Source organism: Moschus berezovskii, chromosome 11 (assembly GCF_049115385.1).
Source record: "Moschus berezovskii isolate FMDL1 chromosome 11, NW_MosBer_1.0, whole genome shotgun sequence".
Taxonomy (NCBI): domain Eukaryota; kingdom Metazoa; phylum Chordata; class Mammalia; order Artiodactyla; family Moschidae; genus Moschus; species Moschus berezovskii.
The window spans coordinates 105,780,084-105,795,024 of record NC_142470.1 but is presented as its reverse complement, the minus strand read 5'-3'; the positions used below and the strand labels follow the sequence as shown (position 1 = coordinate 105,795,024).

The 14,941-nt window shown below is 42.7% G+C and overlaps 1 protein-coding gene across 1 annotated transcript in view; it reads left to right on the top strand.

Moving 5' to 3' along the window:
* C11H2orf92 (chromosome 11 C2orf92 homolog) overlaps positions 1-14,941 on the top strand; it is a 40,894-nt gene that overhangs the window by 12,382 nt on the left and 13,571 nt on the right. Inside the window, exons 3-4 of the mRNA XM_088841761.1 lie at positions 4,272-4,355; positions 13,017-13,088. Coding sequence (XP_088697887.1) covers positions 4,272-4,355; positions 13,017-13,088 — 156 coding nt within the window. The remainder of the gene's footprint in view (positions 1-4,271; positions 4,356-13,016; positions 13,089-14,941) is intronic.

Genomic DNA, 14,941 nt, shown 5'->3' with positions numbered 1-14,941 from the left:
TTTACCACTGAACCACCAGGGAAGCCCTTGTTGTCTTTTTTGACAATAGCTATTCTGACAGGTTGAAGTGATATCTCATTGTGGTTTTGATTTGCATTTCACTGATCCTTAGTTGATGTTGAGCATCTTTTCACATGTCTGTTGGTCATCTGTGTGTCTTCCTTGGAAAAAAGGTCTATTCAGGTCCTCTGCCCATATCTGCTCTCAGGACAGGAGGTAAAGGGGGTGTGGAAGTGCAGCCCCAGCATTACCTTTGCATCCATCTGAAGGTCTAAGAGTCTTCCAGGGTCCCAGGGGTCTTTGGAGGAGATGTGCATGTCCCACTGCCCTCCCTCCTGCCAGGGAGGGTGGAAAGGAAGTGTTTCTCTGAGGTCCGGTCCCTTTGGCTCTGATCATAATTAGGCATGAAAGGAGGTGAAAGTGGCTGGTGATGGAATGCTGTGGAGTCTGTGGCAGATATCTCTTTTATCTGTCACATATTAACATCTTTGTTTTCTTTGTGTTTTATGTCTTTCTTCTTCCTGCATATCATTCCACTTGCACAGGGTTCCAAAGAGCAGAAAACAAGCAATCAATACTAGCTGATCTGGGGGGGTCTTTGTTTTTTTTAAGTTTTATTGATTGATCGAGTTTTGGCTGTGCTGGGTCTTCGTTGCTGTGCGGGCTTTTCTTTAGTTGTGGAGAGTGGGGACTACTCTCTAGCTGTGATGTGCAGGCTTCTCTTTGCAGTGGCTTCTCTAGTTGCAGAGCACAGACTCTAGGGTGCGCGGGCCTCATTGGTTGTGGCTCCTGGGCTCAGTGGTTGCGGCTCCTGGGCTCTGGAGCACGGGCTCAGTAGTTGTGGTGCATGGGCTTAGTTGCTCTGTGGCACGTGGGATCTTCCCAGATCAGGGATCAAACCTGTGTCTCCTGCATTAGAAGGTGGATTCTTTACCACTTAGCCACCAGGGAAGCCCTGGGGGTTCTTATAAGTAAGATGATGATCAGTAGTTTCCAAATACTCGGTCTTTGTTGCATGGTCCTCACACTGGCACTGTGTGTTAAGTGCTTTTACAAACATCATTTTATTTACTTTTCACAAACAATCTATGTATTAAATGATCATGTGCCATCCTTCCAGTGAGCAAATTGAAGCACAAAGAGGTGGAGTTATTTGCCCAAGATCACATCTTGGTAAACAATAAAATCAGGATTTGCTTCTAAGTCTGTGCCAAAAAGAATCTCACTGTGAGAAGCTTTCTGGGAGAGGCATTAGGTTTCAGTAGCAGAAAATGATGTGTATCTTGTGGAAACAGGAAAGAGGTTTGTTCTTATAAAGGGACAGCTTGGGGACAGTCTTGGAGGAGAGGAAAATGGCAGCAGCAGGAGCAAGAAGAAAAATTATGACATTAAATATAATGAGATCCGGGGCAAAATTTGTAGTTGCATATTTACAGAGGATAATGTTTCCTGAATCAACCATCTAGTTGAACCACAATGATTCATAAATGCTTTAGATAGACCAAGTTCCCCTTTTTAAGACAAGGCATTGTATTGCATTTACATCATTTATTCACCGTATTTGTAGACTACTTGAGGTACTTACAGAACAGAATATGCTAATCCTAGATTACTGGTATTAACATGCCTTTCTTTGCTTCACTTGAGATGAAATTCTACTGCAAGTGTTTTCCAAAGTTCCATTAGAAGAAACAAGAAGAACAGCAGACAGACCAATTACAAAGAAAGGCATGCAAGAAAGCAAGTATACGTCTTTAAAACTCTAAGTACACATATTTCTAAAGGCTGATGTACAGGCCAGACCTCATATTATTGCGCTGTGCTTCACTGCTTTTGGCAGAAGCTGTTTTTACAGGTTGAAGGCTTGTGGCAACTCTTCGTTGATCATGTCTCTTGGTGCCATTTTCCAACAGCGTGAGCCCTCAGTGGCTCTGCATCACATGTTGTTAACTGTCACGACACCTCAGACTTTCTCATTGTGACTGTGTCTGTTATGGTGACCTGTAATCAGCGGTCTTTGATATTATTACTACAACTCACTGAAGGCTCAGATGATGGTTAGTATTTTTTAGCAATGAAGTTTTTTAAAATTAAGTACATGATTTTTTAGACAATGCTACTGCACACTTAATGGATTACAGTGAAGATATAACTTTTATACACATTGGAAAACAAAAAATCCTGGTGACTCGCTTTATTATTATATTAGCCTTATTGTGGTGGTCTAGAATAATTCAACCTGCAATGTCTCAAGATGTGCCTGTATTGTATTATTTTTACTACTCTATCATTTTAGCATTCCTTAAACCAGGTAGGTATGGGGCAAAAACAGATTGAGATATGGAAGAAAGGATCACTGCCTATGGAATTTGTGGTCTAAAGTATGAATAGCTCTGTGTTTAGGGGTGATCCCTGAAATTTAAAAGTGAGACAGGTTCTCTCACTCTGGAGGCTGTTCAGGGTACAGGAACTAGACTTTCTAGTGGTGTCATTTATTTCTGGTAAAATTTGTAATGACTCTTTATTCGGCAGCCCTTCATAGTTTAGGGTGCATGTGCTCTACTCACTGGCTTCTGAGAAGGAAGCCCTCCCACATCCCTTCCCATCACCTGCCCCCATTGCAGCCACTGGAAAACATTTGTACTGAGAAGCCGAGCTGATTTCTCTGTTCACACTGATGCTCAAATGCGAAAGCTGAGGGAAAGAAGCTGGTCACAAATGCCCAAAACATGGACATTAGCCCAAATCACACACGGGACTGAGAAATCCTTTAAGGTGACACTATGTGCATTAGGATAATATTAAAATTAGGTAATGATTTATTGGGATAAGCCGGGCACGCATGCTATGTTGAAATTGCAAAGCTGTTGGCAAACCTGTTTTATAACTAACAGCCCTCCCGGTGCATTTTATAAACCACATGATTAAAACAGTGAATTTTGTACTGTGTAATAGTGATGGTGTGTCCTGCACAATATCTTATTACGCCATTGACTGACACTGTGTGTTGAACACATTTTAGAAAGTGCTTGCTTTCTAAAGTAATTAAGTGTGTCTATTCCTAGTAATTCACCAGTGTCTCATTGACAGAGATCTGGGCATTTGTCCTTTACTGGATCATAGCAGTCACACTTTAATCATTTGGCATGCACAAGGTAGGCCTTCCTATCAACTGTTTCTTTGTGGAGCTGAAAGTTGCCATGTGTGCAGATTACTTACTGGCTATGCAGATTATGAGGAAACCATGAGAAAACTGGTGTTATCGCTGGTTTTGAGTTAAAAGTTAAGATTCTTGCAGACACTTCATGAATGCTCTGTGGCTTTCAGAATAGATGGTTTCTGTGGCCTGAAACACCTTCATTAGGGCACAAATATAGCCTCCCTGATAGGTTTGCCCTCTCCCTAGGGGCCAAAGAAAAGGATTGACCTTGATCTTGAATCAAGAAAATGTGTTCAGACCCTGAGACATCACAATCTTCATTAAAAAAGCTTGATAATATAGCTCAAAATCTCCGCAGGTTGCTATAGTCTTTTGGCACAGTTGGCTCATGTCCTTGATGTAGCCACATGTGGGTCAGCAGAGGTCTTAACACCCATCCGCGCTGTCCTAGGGGAGATGGCTAACGCAGTCCATCTCTGTTTGCTACTTCATTTTTTTCAATCCCGAATGACAACTTCAGGAATTCCTTGTGCTTATCAAACCAGTCGAGTCTGGATGACCTCGGGCCCCCAGGACCCTCCTAAGTGTAAACCTATAGTGAGGATTAGTACAGAGTCTGCAGCAGGATTGTTCTCTTTCTGACTGTTGGCCTCATTGCCTGTGGAGGGGAGAGTTTTGGTTGAAGAGCCTCCGAGACGTGTGTCCATCTGTCTCCGTTCCTCCCACAGCTGAGCACTGAGGATGCCCTTGCTTGGAACCAGCTCTGTTTACTGTCGTCCATCATAGATAATAGCCCTGAGTTGGGATGAGGGGCGAGCACTCTGCGTCTGACGGTCACATTGGTGTATTTCCTCCTCCCCATAGCCCTCCTGTAGTCCGCGTCTTTCCCTCCATCCTCAGATGAGAAAGTCAAATCCCACAGAACTTCACTGCGCAAGGTCACACAGTGTTCAAATGTCATACCAGAACCCAAGTCTAGTGCTCTTCCCCTAGAGCGCCAGGTGCAGGATGCTCCTCTCAGAATACCATCCAAAGAGAGTGACGATTTCAAAAGAATCACACACAGATCCAGCAAAAGATTGACTCACAGCTAAGCTTTATTTTCCCATAGGTTATCCTCCACGAAAGAGCTCAAGAGAAACCGACTTTGCATTGAGTTCAAATAAGCGAGATGAACATTTGGCTAAATTGTTTGGTAGGTATCCCTCTCATGTGAAACGGTCAGGCTGTGTTTATAGAATCTCGTGCTTCTACGTGGTGGTCTCCCAGATAACCTGTCCCTGCTGCTCTGATGAGAAACAAAGTGCTTTGCTTTGAGGCTAAAACAGGTTCCCTTGATGCCAAAATCTCAAGAAATTAAGCAAAACATAGAAAATAAACGGCTGAAAGGATTCTGCTCCCTAAAGAGGGTCCCATGTAGCAGCAGCAGGGCCAACCATCTGGGAGCTATTGGAAGTGCAGTGTCAGACCCCAGCTTGGACCAGCTGTGTCACACCAGTCTGGATGAGGTCCCAGGTGATTGCTGCGCATGTTAGAGATGGCTAGGCCTTGAGGCTGAGACAGACTTTCTCCCAGGTCTTCAGCCCTAACTGAGTATGAGAATCTCCTGGGAGATCATTAAAAAAGAGACAAGTGATCAGGTTACTTGGAGTGGGATGAGATGTTTGCATCAGTAGTTATTATAGCTCTCCAGGTGATTCTAGTCTGGTACTTATTGATCTCTTCCAAGCTCCCTTGTAACATTTGAGAAGAACCAAGTCCTAGATAGAAGATTGGAGAAGGCAATGGCAACCCACTCCAGTACTCTTGCCTGGAAAATCCCATGGACGGAGGAGCCTGGTAGGCTGCAGCCCATGGGGTCGCAAAGAATCAGACACGACTGAGCAACTTCACTTTCATTTTTCGCTTTCCTGCATTGGAGAAGGAAATGGCAACCCACTCCAGTGTTCTTGCCTGGAGAATCTCAGGGACCATGGAGCCTGGTGGGCTGCTATTTATGGGGTCGCACAGAGTTGGACACGACTGAAGCGACTTAGCAACAGCAGCAGCAGAAGTAATTTAGCAGCAGCAGCAGCAGCAGATAGAAGATGGTGGGGGTAGGAAGTTCTAGGAATACATCTCTTAACCAGAGCTGGGAAGAACTATCTTAAGAAACTAATTTGGAGCATAAGATATCAATTGAACACTGCATTGTCCTGAAAAACCTTGATGAAGAGACTAATAAATTTTAGTGAATTTCAGTGTTCCATTTAGAGTCTACCATTCTCCACCCTCCAGCCCCATGGCAAGTAGCCAGGTGGTTGGCAACCCACATTCTCAGTGTGCTTACAGGTGCCAGAATGGGCAATTGGGGACCTTGTCCTTGAAAAATTTGAGTGTATGTTGATCACTGCCTTTGATCACTGAGGGCTGGCACTGAGGTTCGTCATCGTTTCACTTTCGTGATCTGAAGAGGCTTCCAAGAAACTCTGTCAAGGATTAAAGAGATGGTGTTTTTTGTTTTTCTCCTTTTGAAATACAGACACTTAAGGAAACCTTTGTCAGCTCACTGAGTGACAGCAGACACAGAGAACCGGAAATTCAGAACCCGTACACAGTAAGGAATACACACTTTGCCAAAACAGCTTGGAGAAGCCAAACTAAGCCTTAGCCAAACTAAGGCTGTAGCCCTTGAAAGCAGAAATTGGCCATCCCTGAGGACTGAGAAAAGTAGATTTCCAAATTTACCAAAATATAATACTCACCATGGTTAGCTCTCAACAAAAAAATTTACAGAACATACAAAGAAACAGGACAGAATGGCCCATTCACAGGGTAAAAAAAAAAAAAAAAAAGAAATGGATAGAACTCATCCCCGAGGAAGCCTAAAAATTGGAATTATTCATCAAAGACATTAAATCAACTGTCTTCCATATGTTTAATGAGTAAAGGAAATGATAGACAAATAACTTGCAGAAATCAGGAAAACAATTTGTGAACAAAGGAATGTCAATAAGCAAATAGAAATTATGAAAAAGAGCCAAATAGAAATCTGAAGTTGAAAAGTATAGTAACTGAAATGAAAAACTCACTGGAGGGATTTGACAGCAGATTTGAGCAGGCAGAATTAAGGACCCTTTACTTTGACCTGGGACACTGAGGAGAGAGGAAAAGATGAAATGAATAAACGGTGCACAAGGGACCATGAGACACCATCAAGAATACTAGCATTTATTAATATACCTTAGAAGTCCCAGAAGGAGAAGCGAGCAAGAGACAAAAAAGTGTCAGGAAGCAATGCTTTAATAAAACCTCCCAAATCTGATGATTATTCACATCCAAGACGCTCTACAAACTCTGGGATGGGTAAATGGAAGAGAGCCACGCTAAAGCACAGTATAGTCAAATTGTTGAAACCAAAAAAAAGAGAATCTTGTGAGCATCAAAGAGAGAAGCGACTCATTATGTACAAGGGATCTTCAATAAGTTTAATGGCTGACTTCACAAAAATCTTGGAAGCCAGAAGCAGTGATATGACATAAGTGAAGTCCTAAAAGAAAATTACTGTCACCCAAGAATTCTGTATCTAACAAAACTATTCTTTGCTCATGGAGGATAAATCAAGACATTTCTGGATAAACATAAGCTAAGAGATCTGCCCTGATAGAAATACTAAAGAGAGTGCTACAGAGTGAAATGAAGGAATGCTGGACAGTAACTCAAAGCCATAAGAAGAAAATAAAAAACACTGGTAAAGGTGACTATATAGGTCAATATAAAAGCCAATATTATTGTCGTTTTGGTTTGGTTTGTGACTTTTCTCTTTTTCTAGTATGATTTAGAAGACAAGTGCATAAAACAATCTATGTAATAGATTTATAACAAATGTTTGTGACATAGATTTATAACAATCTATGTTGATAGGCATGCAATGTCCATAGATGTAACCCTGACCAGACTCTTGAGAAACCTGTATGCAGGTCAGGAAGCAACAGTTAGAACTGGACATTGAACAACAGACTGGTTCCAAATAGGAAAAGGAGTCCGTCAAGGTTGTATATTGTCACCCTGCTTATTTAACTTATATGCAGAGTACATTATGAGGAACGCTGGGCTGGAAGAAGCACAAGCTGGAATCAAAATTGCCAGGAGAAATATCAATAACCTCAGATATGCAGATGACACCACCCTTATGGCAGAAAGTGAAGAGGAACTCAAAGGCCTCTTGATGAAAGTGAAAGAGGAGAGTGAAAAGTTTGGCTTGAAGCTCAACATTCAGAAAATGAAGATCATGGCATCTGGTCCCATCACTTCATGGGAAATAGATGGGGAAGCAGTGGAAACATTGTCAGACTTTATTTTTGGGGGCTCCAAAGTCACTGCAGATGCTGATTGCAGCCATGAAATTAAAAGACGCTTACTCCTTGGAAGAAAAGTTATGACCAGCCTAGATAGCATATTAAAAAGCAGAGACATTACTTTGCCAACCAAGGTCCGTCTAGTCAAGTCTATGGTTTTTGCAGTGGTCATGTGTGGATGTGAGAGTTGGACTGTGAAGAAAGCTGATCGCCGAAGAATTGATGCTTTTGAATTGTGGTGTTGGAGAAGACTCTTGAGAGTCCCTTGGACTGCAAGGAGATCCAACCAGTCCATTCTAAAGGAGATCAATCCTGGGTGTTCATTGGAAGGACTGATGCTAAAACTGAAACTCCAATACTTTGGCCACCTCATGCAACGAGTTGACTCACTGGAAAAGAGTCTGATACTGGGAGGGATTGGGGGTGGGAGGAGACGGGGACGACAGAGAATGAGATGGCTGGATGGCATCACCGACTCGATGGACATGAGTTTGAGTGAACTCTGGGAGTTGGTGATGGACAGGGAGGCCTGGCGTGCTGTGATTCATGGGGTCGCAAAGAGTCGGACACGACTGAGCGACTGAACTGAACTGAACTGAGGATAATAACAACAAAAAGGGGAGGGATGGAGATGTATTTCTATACGAGCAGTGTGTTTGTAGGCTATTGAAACTGAGTTGGTACTTTAGGTGGTTATAAGTTTAACATCTTAATTGTGATCCTCAAGGTAAATATGAAGAAGATTAAAAAATACAGAAAAGGTATGAAGGAGGCAATCAAAATGTAACATTGCAGAAAACCAAAAAACTCCCAAAGAAAAGTAGTAATGGAGGAACTGAGGAATAAAAAATACATAAGTGGAAACAAATAGCTAAGTGGCGTTATTAAATTCTTCCTGATCAGTAATCACATTAAATGTAGATGAATTAGATGCTTATTACAAGGCAGAAAGTAGCAAATTGGATAGAAAAAAAGGATCTCTTTGCTGTCTACAAGAGACTCACTTAGGGTAAAAGAATACAAAGAGGTTGAAAGTAAAACAATGGAAGAAGGTATCCCATGCAAATATTAACGAAAATAATATAGCTGGAGTGGCTAAAAAAAATAGATTTCAAGTAAAAAAGTTTACAAGAGATAAGGAAGCACATATATTGATAAGAATTTCAGTACAGAAGGAGGACATAACAGTTTTAAACACATATGTACACAGCAACAGAGCCCGCAAATATATGAACCAATAATGGACAGAATTGAATGAAGAAATAATTCTAGAATAATACTTGGAAACTTTAATATCCCAGTTTAAATAATAGATAAGACTAGATAATCAATAAAAACTAGAATTCTTCCTTGCTATAAGCCAATTAGACCTAAAAACTTATACAGAACATGCCACCCAACAACAGCAGAAAATACATTCTTATCAATTTCACATATAATATTCTCCAGGATAGACCATATGTTGGCCACAAAACAACAACTGAATACATTGAAAAAGATTAAAATCATATAAAGTATCTTTCCTGATCACATTGGAATGAAACTAGAAATTTATAACAGAAAACTGGAAAATGCAGAAATATATGAAAATGAAACAGTGAGAAACTGAAGAGGAGGGAATACTTCCTAACTCATTTTCAAAGGCCAGTAGTACCCTGATACCAAAGCCAGATAGTGACACTGTTAGCAAACTACAGGGCAATATCACTTGCCCCTATGATGCAGAATTCCTCAACAGAATGCTAGGAGACCAAATCCATCATCCTGTTAAAAGGGTTAGACACTAGACCAAGTGGGACTTATTCCTGGAAGTTAAGACAGTTCGGGCGTCCCTGGTGGCTCCCTGGTGCAGAGGTAAAGAATCCACCTGCAATGCAGGAGACGAGGGTTCGATTCCTGGGTTGGGAAGGTCCCCTGGAGAAGGAAATAGCAACCTACTCCAGTATTCTTGCCTGGGAAATCCTAGGGGCAGAGGAGCCTGGCCGGCTACAGTCCACAGGGTCGCAAGTGTCTCATGTGACTTAGGGACTAAACCACCACCAAGACAGTTCAACATAGGAAAATCAATCAATCAATCAGTGTAACATACTATTATACATTAACAGAATGAAATTAAAAAACCACATGATCATCTCAACTGATGGAGATAAAGCATTTCAGGAATTCCGGGTTTGCCCTTATTCCATGTGTGAGATAAGGATCAATAAGTCTGGCTAATTGATCGATGGCAAGTGACCATGATTGAATGATTGAGTAGATGCAGATAGCTCTTGGAGTCACTCTGTCCAGGCTTTCAGAAATTCCCATCTAGGAATGAGCGCACATTTCTTTTCTTAGCAGCTCCTCTGTGTCTCTGAATCCAGCCCCGCATGTGTGAAAGGGGAGTGGGTGCATCTGAAGATGGTGTCTGGTGCAGAGTTTGGAGGGATCCTATCACCCCCTTGGGTCAACTGACATGCCCACTGCCAGGCCAGTGTTGACCTTGGCATTAGTGGGCCACAAACAAACTTGCCAGAGTCTCTCTGAGCAATTGTTCGGTAGGTCATTGCATTCATCAAGGAAAGAGCTGTGAGAACTCATCACCTTGAATGAGTGAATGTGATGGCTAAACTTTGTGTCCTTATTGTAAGCATTTAGTCCATCAGGTGAGTAGACCCCTCACCAATGTACCAGTGTACCAACAGCTCTTGAAAAAGGATTCAGAATATACACAAAATCAGCTGAATTTGTGATAAGTATTTTCTGTGGCTTTGCAAAGTCAACGTAGAAGGACAAGCAAAGCTGCTGTCCCCAGGGAAAAGTAGAAGACTGAAAACTTTTAAAAGGGAAGGAGAGGGACTTCCTTGGTGGTCTAGTGGTTAAGAATCTGCCTTGCTATGTATGGGTCACATGGGTGACATGGGTCACTGGTTGGGGAACTAACATCCCACATGCTGAGGAGCAGCTAAGCCCATGCTCCACAACTAGAGAATCCTCCTGCCCCAACTAAGACCCAATGCAGCCAAATAAATAAATAAATATTTTTTAAAAAATAAAGGTACTTCCCTGGTGGTGCAGTGGATAAGAACCCTCCTGCCAACACAAGGGGCATGGGTTTGATCCCTGCTCCAGGAAGACTCCACATGCCATGGAGCAACTAAGCCCATTCACCACAACTACTAAACCTGTGTTGCAGCTACTGAAGCCTGCATGCCCTAGATAGAGCCTGTGCTCCACAATAGGAGAAGTCACTGCAATGAGAGGCCTGTGCACCACACCAAAGAGTACCTGCTCGCTGCACCTAGAGAAAGCTCTTGAGCAGCAGTGAAGACCCAGCACGGTCAAAAATAAATAAATAAATAAATAAAATAAAAAATTTAGAAAGGGAAATGTGTGAGTCACTCAGTTGTGTCCAACTCTTTGTGACCCCCATGGACTGTAGCTTGCCAGGCTCCTCTGTCCATGGGATTCTCCAGGCAAGAATACTGGAGTAGATTGCCATTCCCTTCTCCAAGGAATCATCCCAACCCAGGGATTGAACCAAGGTCTCCTGCATTGCAGGCAGATTGTTTACCATCTGAGCCACCAGGGAAGCCCTAAAAACGGAGGAAGAAATGCATATATTAAAAAAAAAAAACTGTAACATGAAAAATTAGGAACAGTTTATAAACAGATTTCTTTTAAAAAACTTTTTATACACAGAGAGGTTTTTCTGGCTTAAAGATCTATTCTGCTTTATTTTTACCCTCCAGACTTCACCCATTTTTATGGGCTGTCCTAGGGAAAGTGTCAGAGGTGGGCCAAAATGACAACTACAATAAGAAGGAAAATTATGACATTTCATATTATGAGATTTGGGAGAAGGTTTCTAGCCACATATCTTTAGTGGACAATTTTTACTGCCCAGGACATCTAGTGGAATCACAATTTTTCAGAAATGATTTATGTCATTAGAAGTTCCCTTCCCAACAGAAAGACTTTTGAGAGTGTAATTTCATATATTTGTTGAGTTTGTATTATTTATTCACTATTTATAGAGAAAAATTGTAAAAATTTTTTACAAAAAATTGTAACACCACTGCTGATATTAATATGCCTTTATTTACTTCTCTTGAGATGAAATTCTACTGCAAGTATTTTCCAAAGTTCCATTAGAAGAAATGAGAGCAGCATCCTTCAGATCAATTACAAAGAGAGACACGAAAGAAAGCAAGTATACGTGCTTAAAACTCTAAGTGTGTGTGTTTCTGTTGGCTTATATTCTGTGCTGCAGGCACTGTGCTGTCATCTTACCATTCTTTAGAATAGCTACTTGTGTGGCAAAGACAAATTGAGATGTGAAGGAAAGAACTGTCTGAAATTCGCTCTATAAACCTCCAAGATGAAAGTGTGACTGCGCCCCTATTTGGGGGAAATCCCTCAAGTTCATGGGTCAGACAATTCTTACTTTGTGGAGGCTGTTCAGAGGACAGAGACTAGAATTGCAAATGGTGTTTACTGCTTCCCACAGCCAGAGCCCTGAGTGGCGTAGAAACTTTCTGCTGACCACGCTTTATACTTCCACCTGCGTGACATGGCTTGAGGGTAATCCCAGCCCTGGGTGAGAGCTGGTGCAGTCATTAGAGCCTCATTCCATGGATAAGATCAAGGGCAAAAATCACTTGCCCTAGGGACATCTGTAGAAATAACAGAAGTGTAAAGCAGCTTCATAACATTATCATTTTTGAAGGAACGCTTTGAGGATTAAGGCAGATCACAGGTCACAAGGATGGAATTGTGTGTCAGAAATTGCCAGCAGGGCCTGGCAGCAGAGGAGTGAGTACTGTGTTGAAATTTTTACATAAAGATGTGAACTTCAATTTCTGAGGTTCCATTCCCATGGCCTCTGCAATCAGCAACTAGCTGGTGCTTCTCTCCACAATAACATACAAACTTCCAAACATACATTTCCAAGTACAGTTTGCTTTCTGCATTAGCATTTCAGCCCTGGATTGGGAGCTGCTTGGGATTAGTAGATGCAAACTAGTATATATAGGGTGAATAAAAACAGGGTCCTACGGTATAGCACAGGGAACTGTATTCAATGTCTGGTGATAAACCATGATGGAAAATAATGTGAAAAATAATTTAAAAACCACTGAAAATATGCAAGGAGATCCAACCAGTTCATTCTAAAGGAGATCAATCCTGGGTGTTCATTGGAGGGACTGATGCTAAAGCTGAAACTCCAATAGTTTGGCCACCTCATGCGACGAGTTGACTCACTGAAAAAGACTCTGATGCTGGGAGGGATTGGGGGCGGGAGGAGATGGGGACGACAGAAAGTGAGATGGCTGGATGGCATCACCAACTCGATGGACATGAGTCTGAGTGAACTCCGGGAGTTGGTGATGGACAGGGAGGCCTGGCGTGCTGTGATTCATGGGGTCGCAGAGAGTTGGACACGACTGAGCGACTGGACTGAACTGAACTGAACTGAAGGTGCTTTTAAGGGTGTACTGATAAAATGTTTCTATTTTTCATGTGTTTCATCATCACAGGGGCAGCTGTCAATGGGAATTCTCATGAACCAGAAGTTTTCTTTGACAGCACAGACAGAATGTCCAATAACGGTAAATGCAGATGGATAAAACTGGAGTTAGGGGTCAATAAGTAATACCTCCTCTTCCTTTTGCCCAAGTTCAGAACAAAGTGTGACACTAAGCTAAAGCTCCAGCAGATGGAGCTCAGACCATCTTCTCCAGGAATACTTGGCTGGCTAATGGGGTGCTTCACCTGAAACTAGGAAGAGTGCTGTGATCACCGGTAAGGTTTAGGATGCCCTTGCCTTCTTCAGTTCCCCTCCAGGAGACATGTGGCTTTTGTAAAATTCATAGCATAGAGGAGCAGATCAAAATGTTTGCTCTCTGCAGAGAGGCAGAGGTAGAGAGCTAGAGAGAGAGGAGCCAGTCACAAGCACCTGAATCCTCCCAAACTTACTAGTGAAGTCCCTCCCCTACCCCAGGGGGCAGGGCTAGTGAGGGCTGAGCACTTCCTGGAAGGGGTACCCGGAGGGCTCTCTCCATCCCTTCAGAGGATGAGCAGACTCATCTCAGATCCAATTAGGGTGAAAGCAAACGGGATGAAGACAGGATAAGGAACTAGAATCCCATGCAGCCTTTCTTCCCTTGACAGATTTAAAGATTTAAAAGGAAAAATAAGGACTTCCCTTGGCAGTCCAGTGGTTAGGCTCAGCACTTCCATTGCAGGGGCACAGGTTTGATTCCTGGCCAGGGAACTAATCCCAAAAGCTGCGTGATGCAGTCAAGAAAGAAAAAACAAAAAGGCCAAATATGTCACTGAGCTGGCAACTCTGTAGTCTTTCCTGGTGCAGAAATAGAAACTAGATCAGTGGTTCCCAATCCCAACTATGCATCAGCCACAGGGAAGAGGCTGTGGAATGGAAAGAGCTTATTAAATATCCTTCTTCTGGGACTTTCCTGGTGGTCCAGTGGCTAAGACTGTGCACTTCCAATGCAGGGGACGAAGGTTTGATTCCTGGTCAGGGAACTGAGATCCCACATGCCCCGGCCCACACTCCACCACCAAAAAAAAAAAAAAAAAAAAAATCCTTATTTCCAGAGAGTAGAAAGTGTGAGTGGCTCAGTTATGTCTGACTCTTTGTGGTCCCCTGACCTGTAGCCCGCCAGGCTCCTCTGTCCGTGGGATTTCCCCAGGCAAGAATACTGGAGTGGGTTGCCATTTCATTCTCCAGGGGATCTTATTTCCAGAAGTGACCAGAAATCTCTAGAAGTGGAGTCCTGGTTCTGCACATCTTTTCATATTCTCTGAGTGACTTGGCTACAGTCGGTCAGACGCCAGCCCCTGGTGTTTGGAACCACTGGCTTAGATGGTTTTCGAAGATCAATTTACCATAGAATTCTCTTTAAAATAAATAGTTCTAATATCCCTGAATTTGCCCTACACATTTCCTTCTGTAAATTGCATGATAGCCATAAATTAGGTATGGTTGGGCATCTCTTTGGGTCTCCACTGAAAGAAGCGAGAGGATGTCTTTGTGCTGAGGACCACACATGGGCAAGAGTGGCTTTATCAACGCAGTCCACGTCATCCCTTTTTTCTGTGAATGACTCCCCAGTGTCCCTTTTCAGGACACCCGGAAGAACTTTTAGGCAAAAGAGTTTCACAGACACGACACTGAGCAATAATTTGCCATTGCTCGTGACAAATCCTTACGTTTTCTCACTAGACCAGCTGCTCAGTATTCCCAGGGCAAGACCTCCTGCCTTCTGCTGAGTGGGCTTCCCCCGTGCTGCTGACGCGCTGAAAGAATTACCGGTGGAGAACAGTGAGTCCAGCGTTCTCCTTTCAAGTAATTGCCATATGAAAGAATTGTCAAATACAGACCCTGACAGTGGGCCTTCCTGTTATGACACAGGACAGGGCCAGGAGTCCCTGGTGCCCA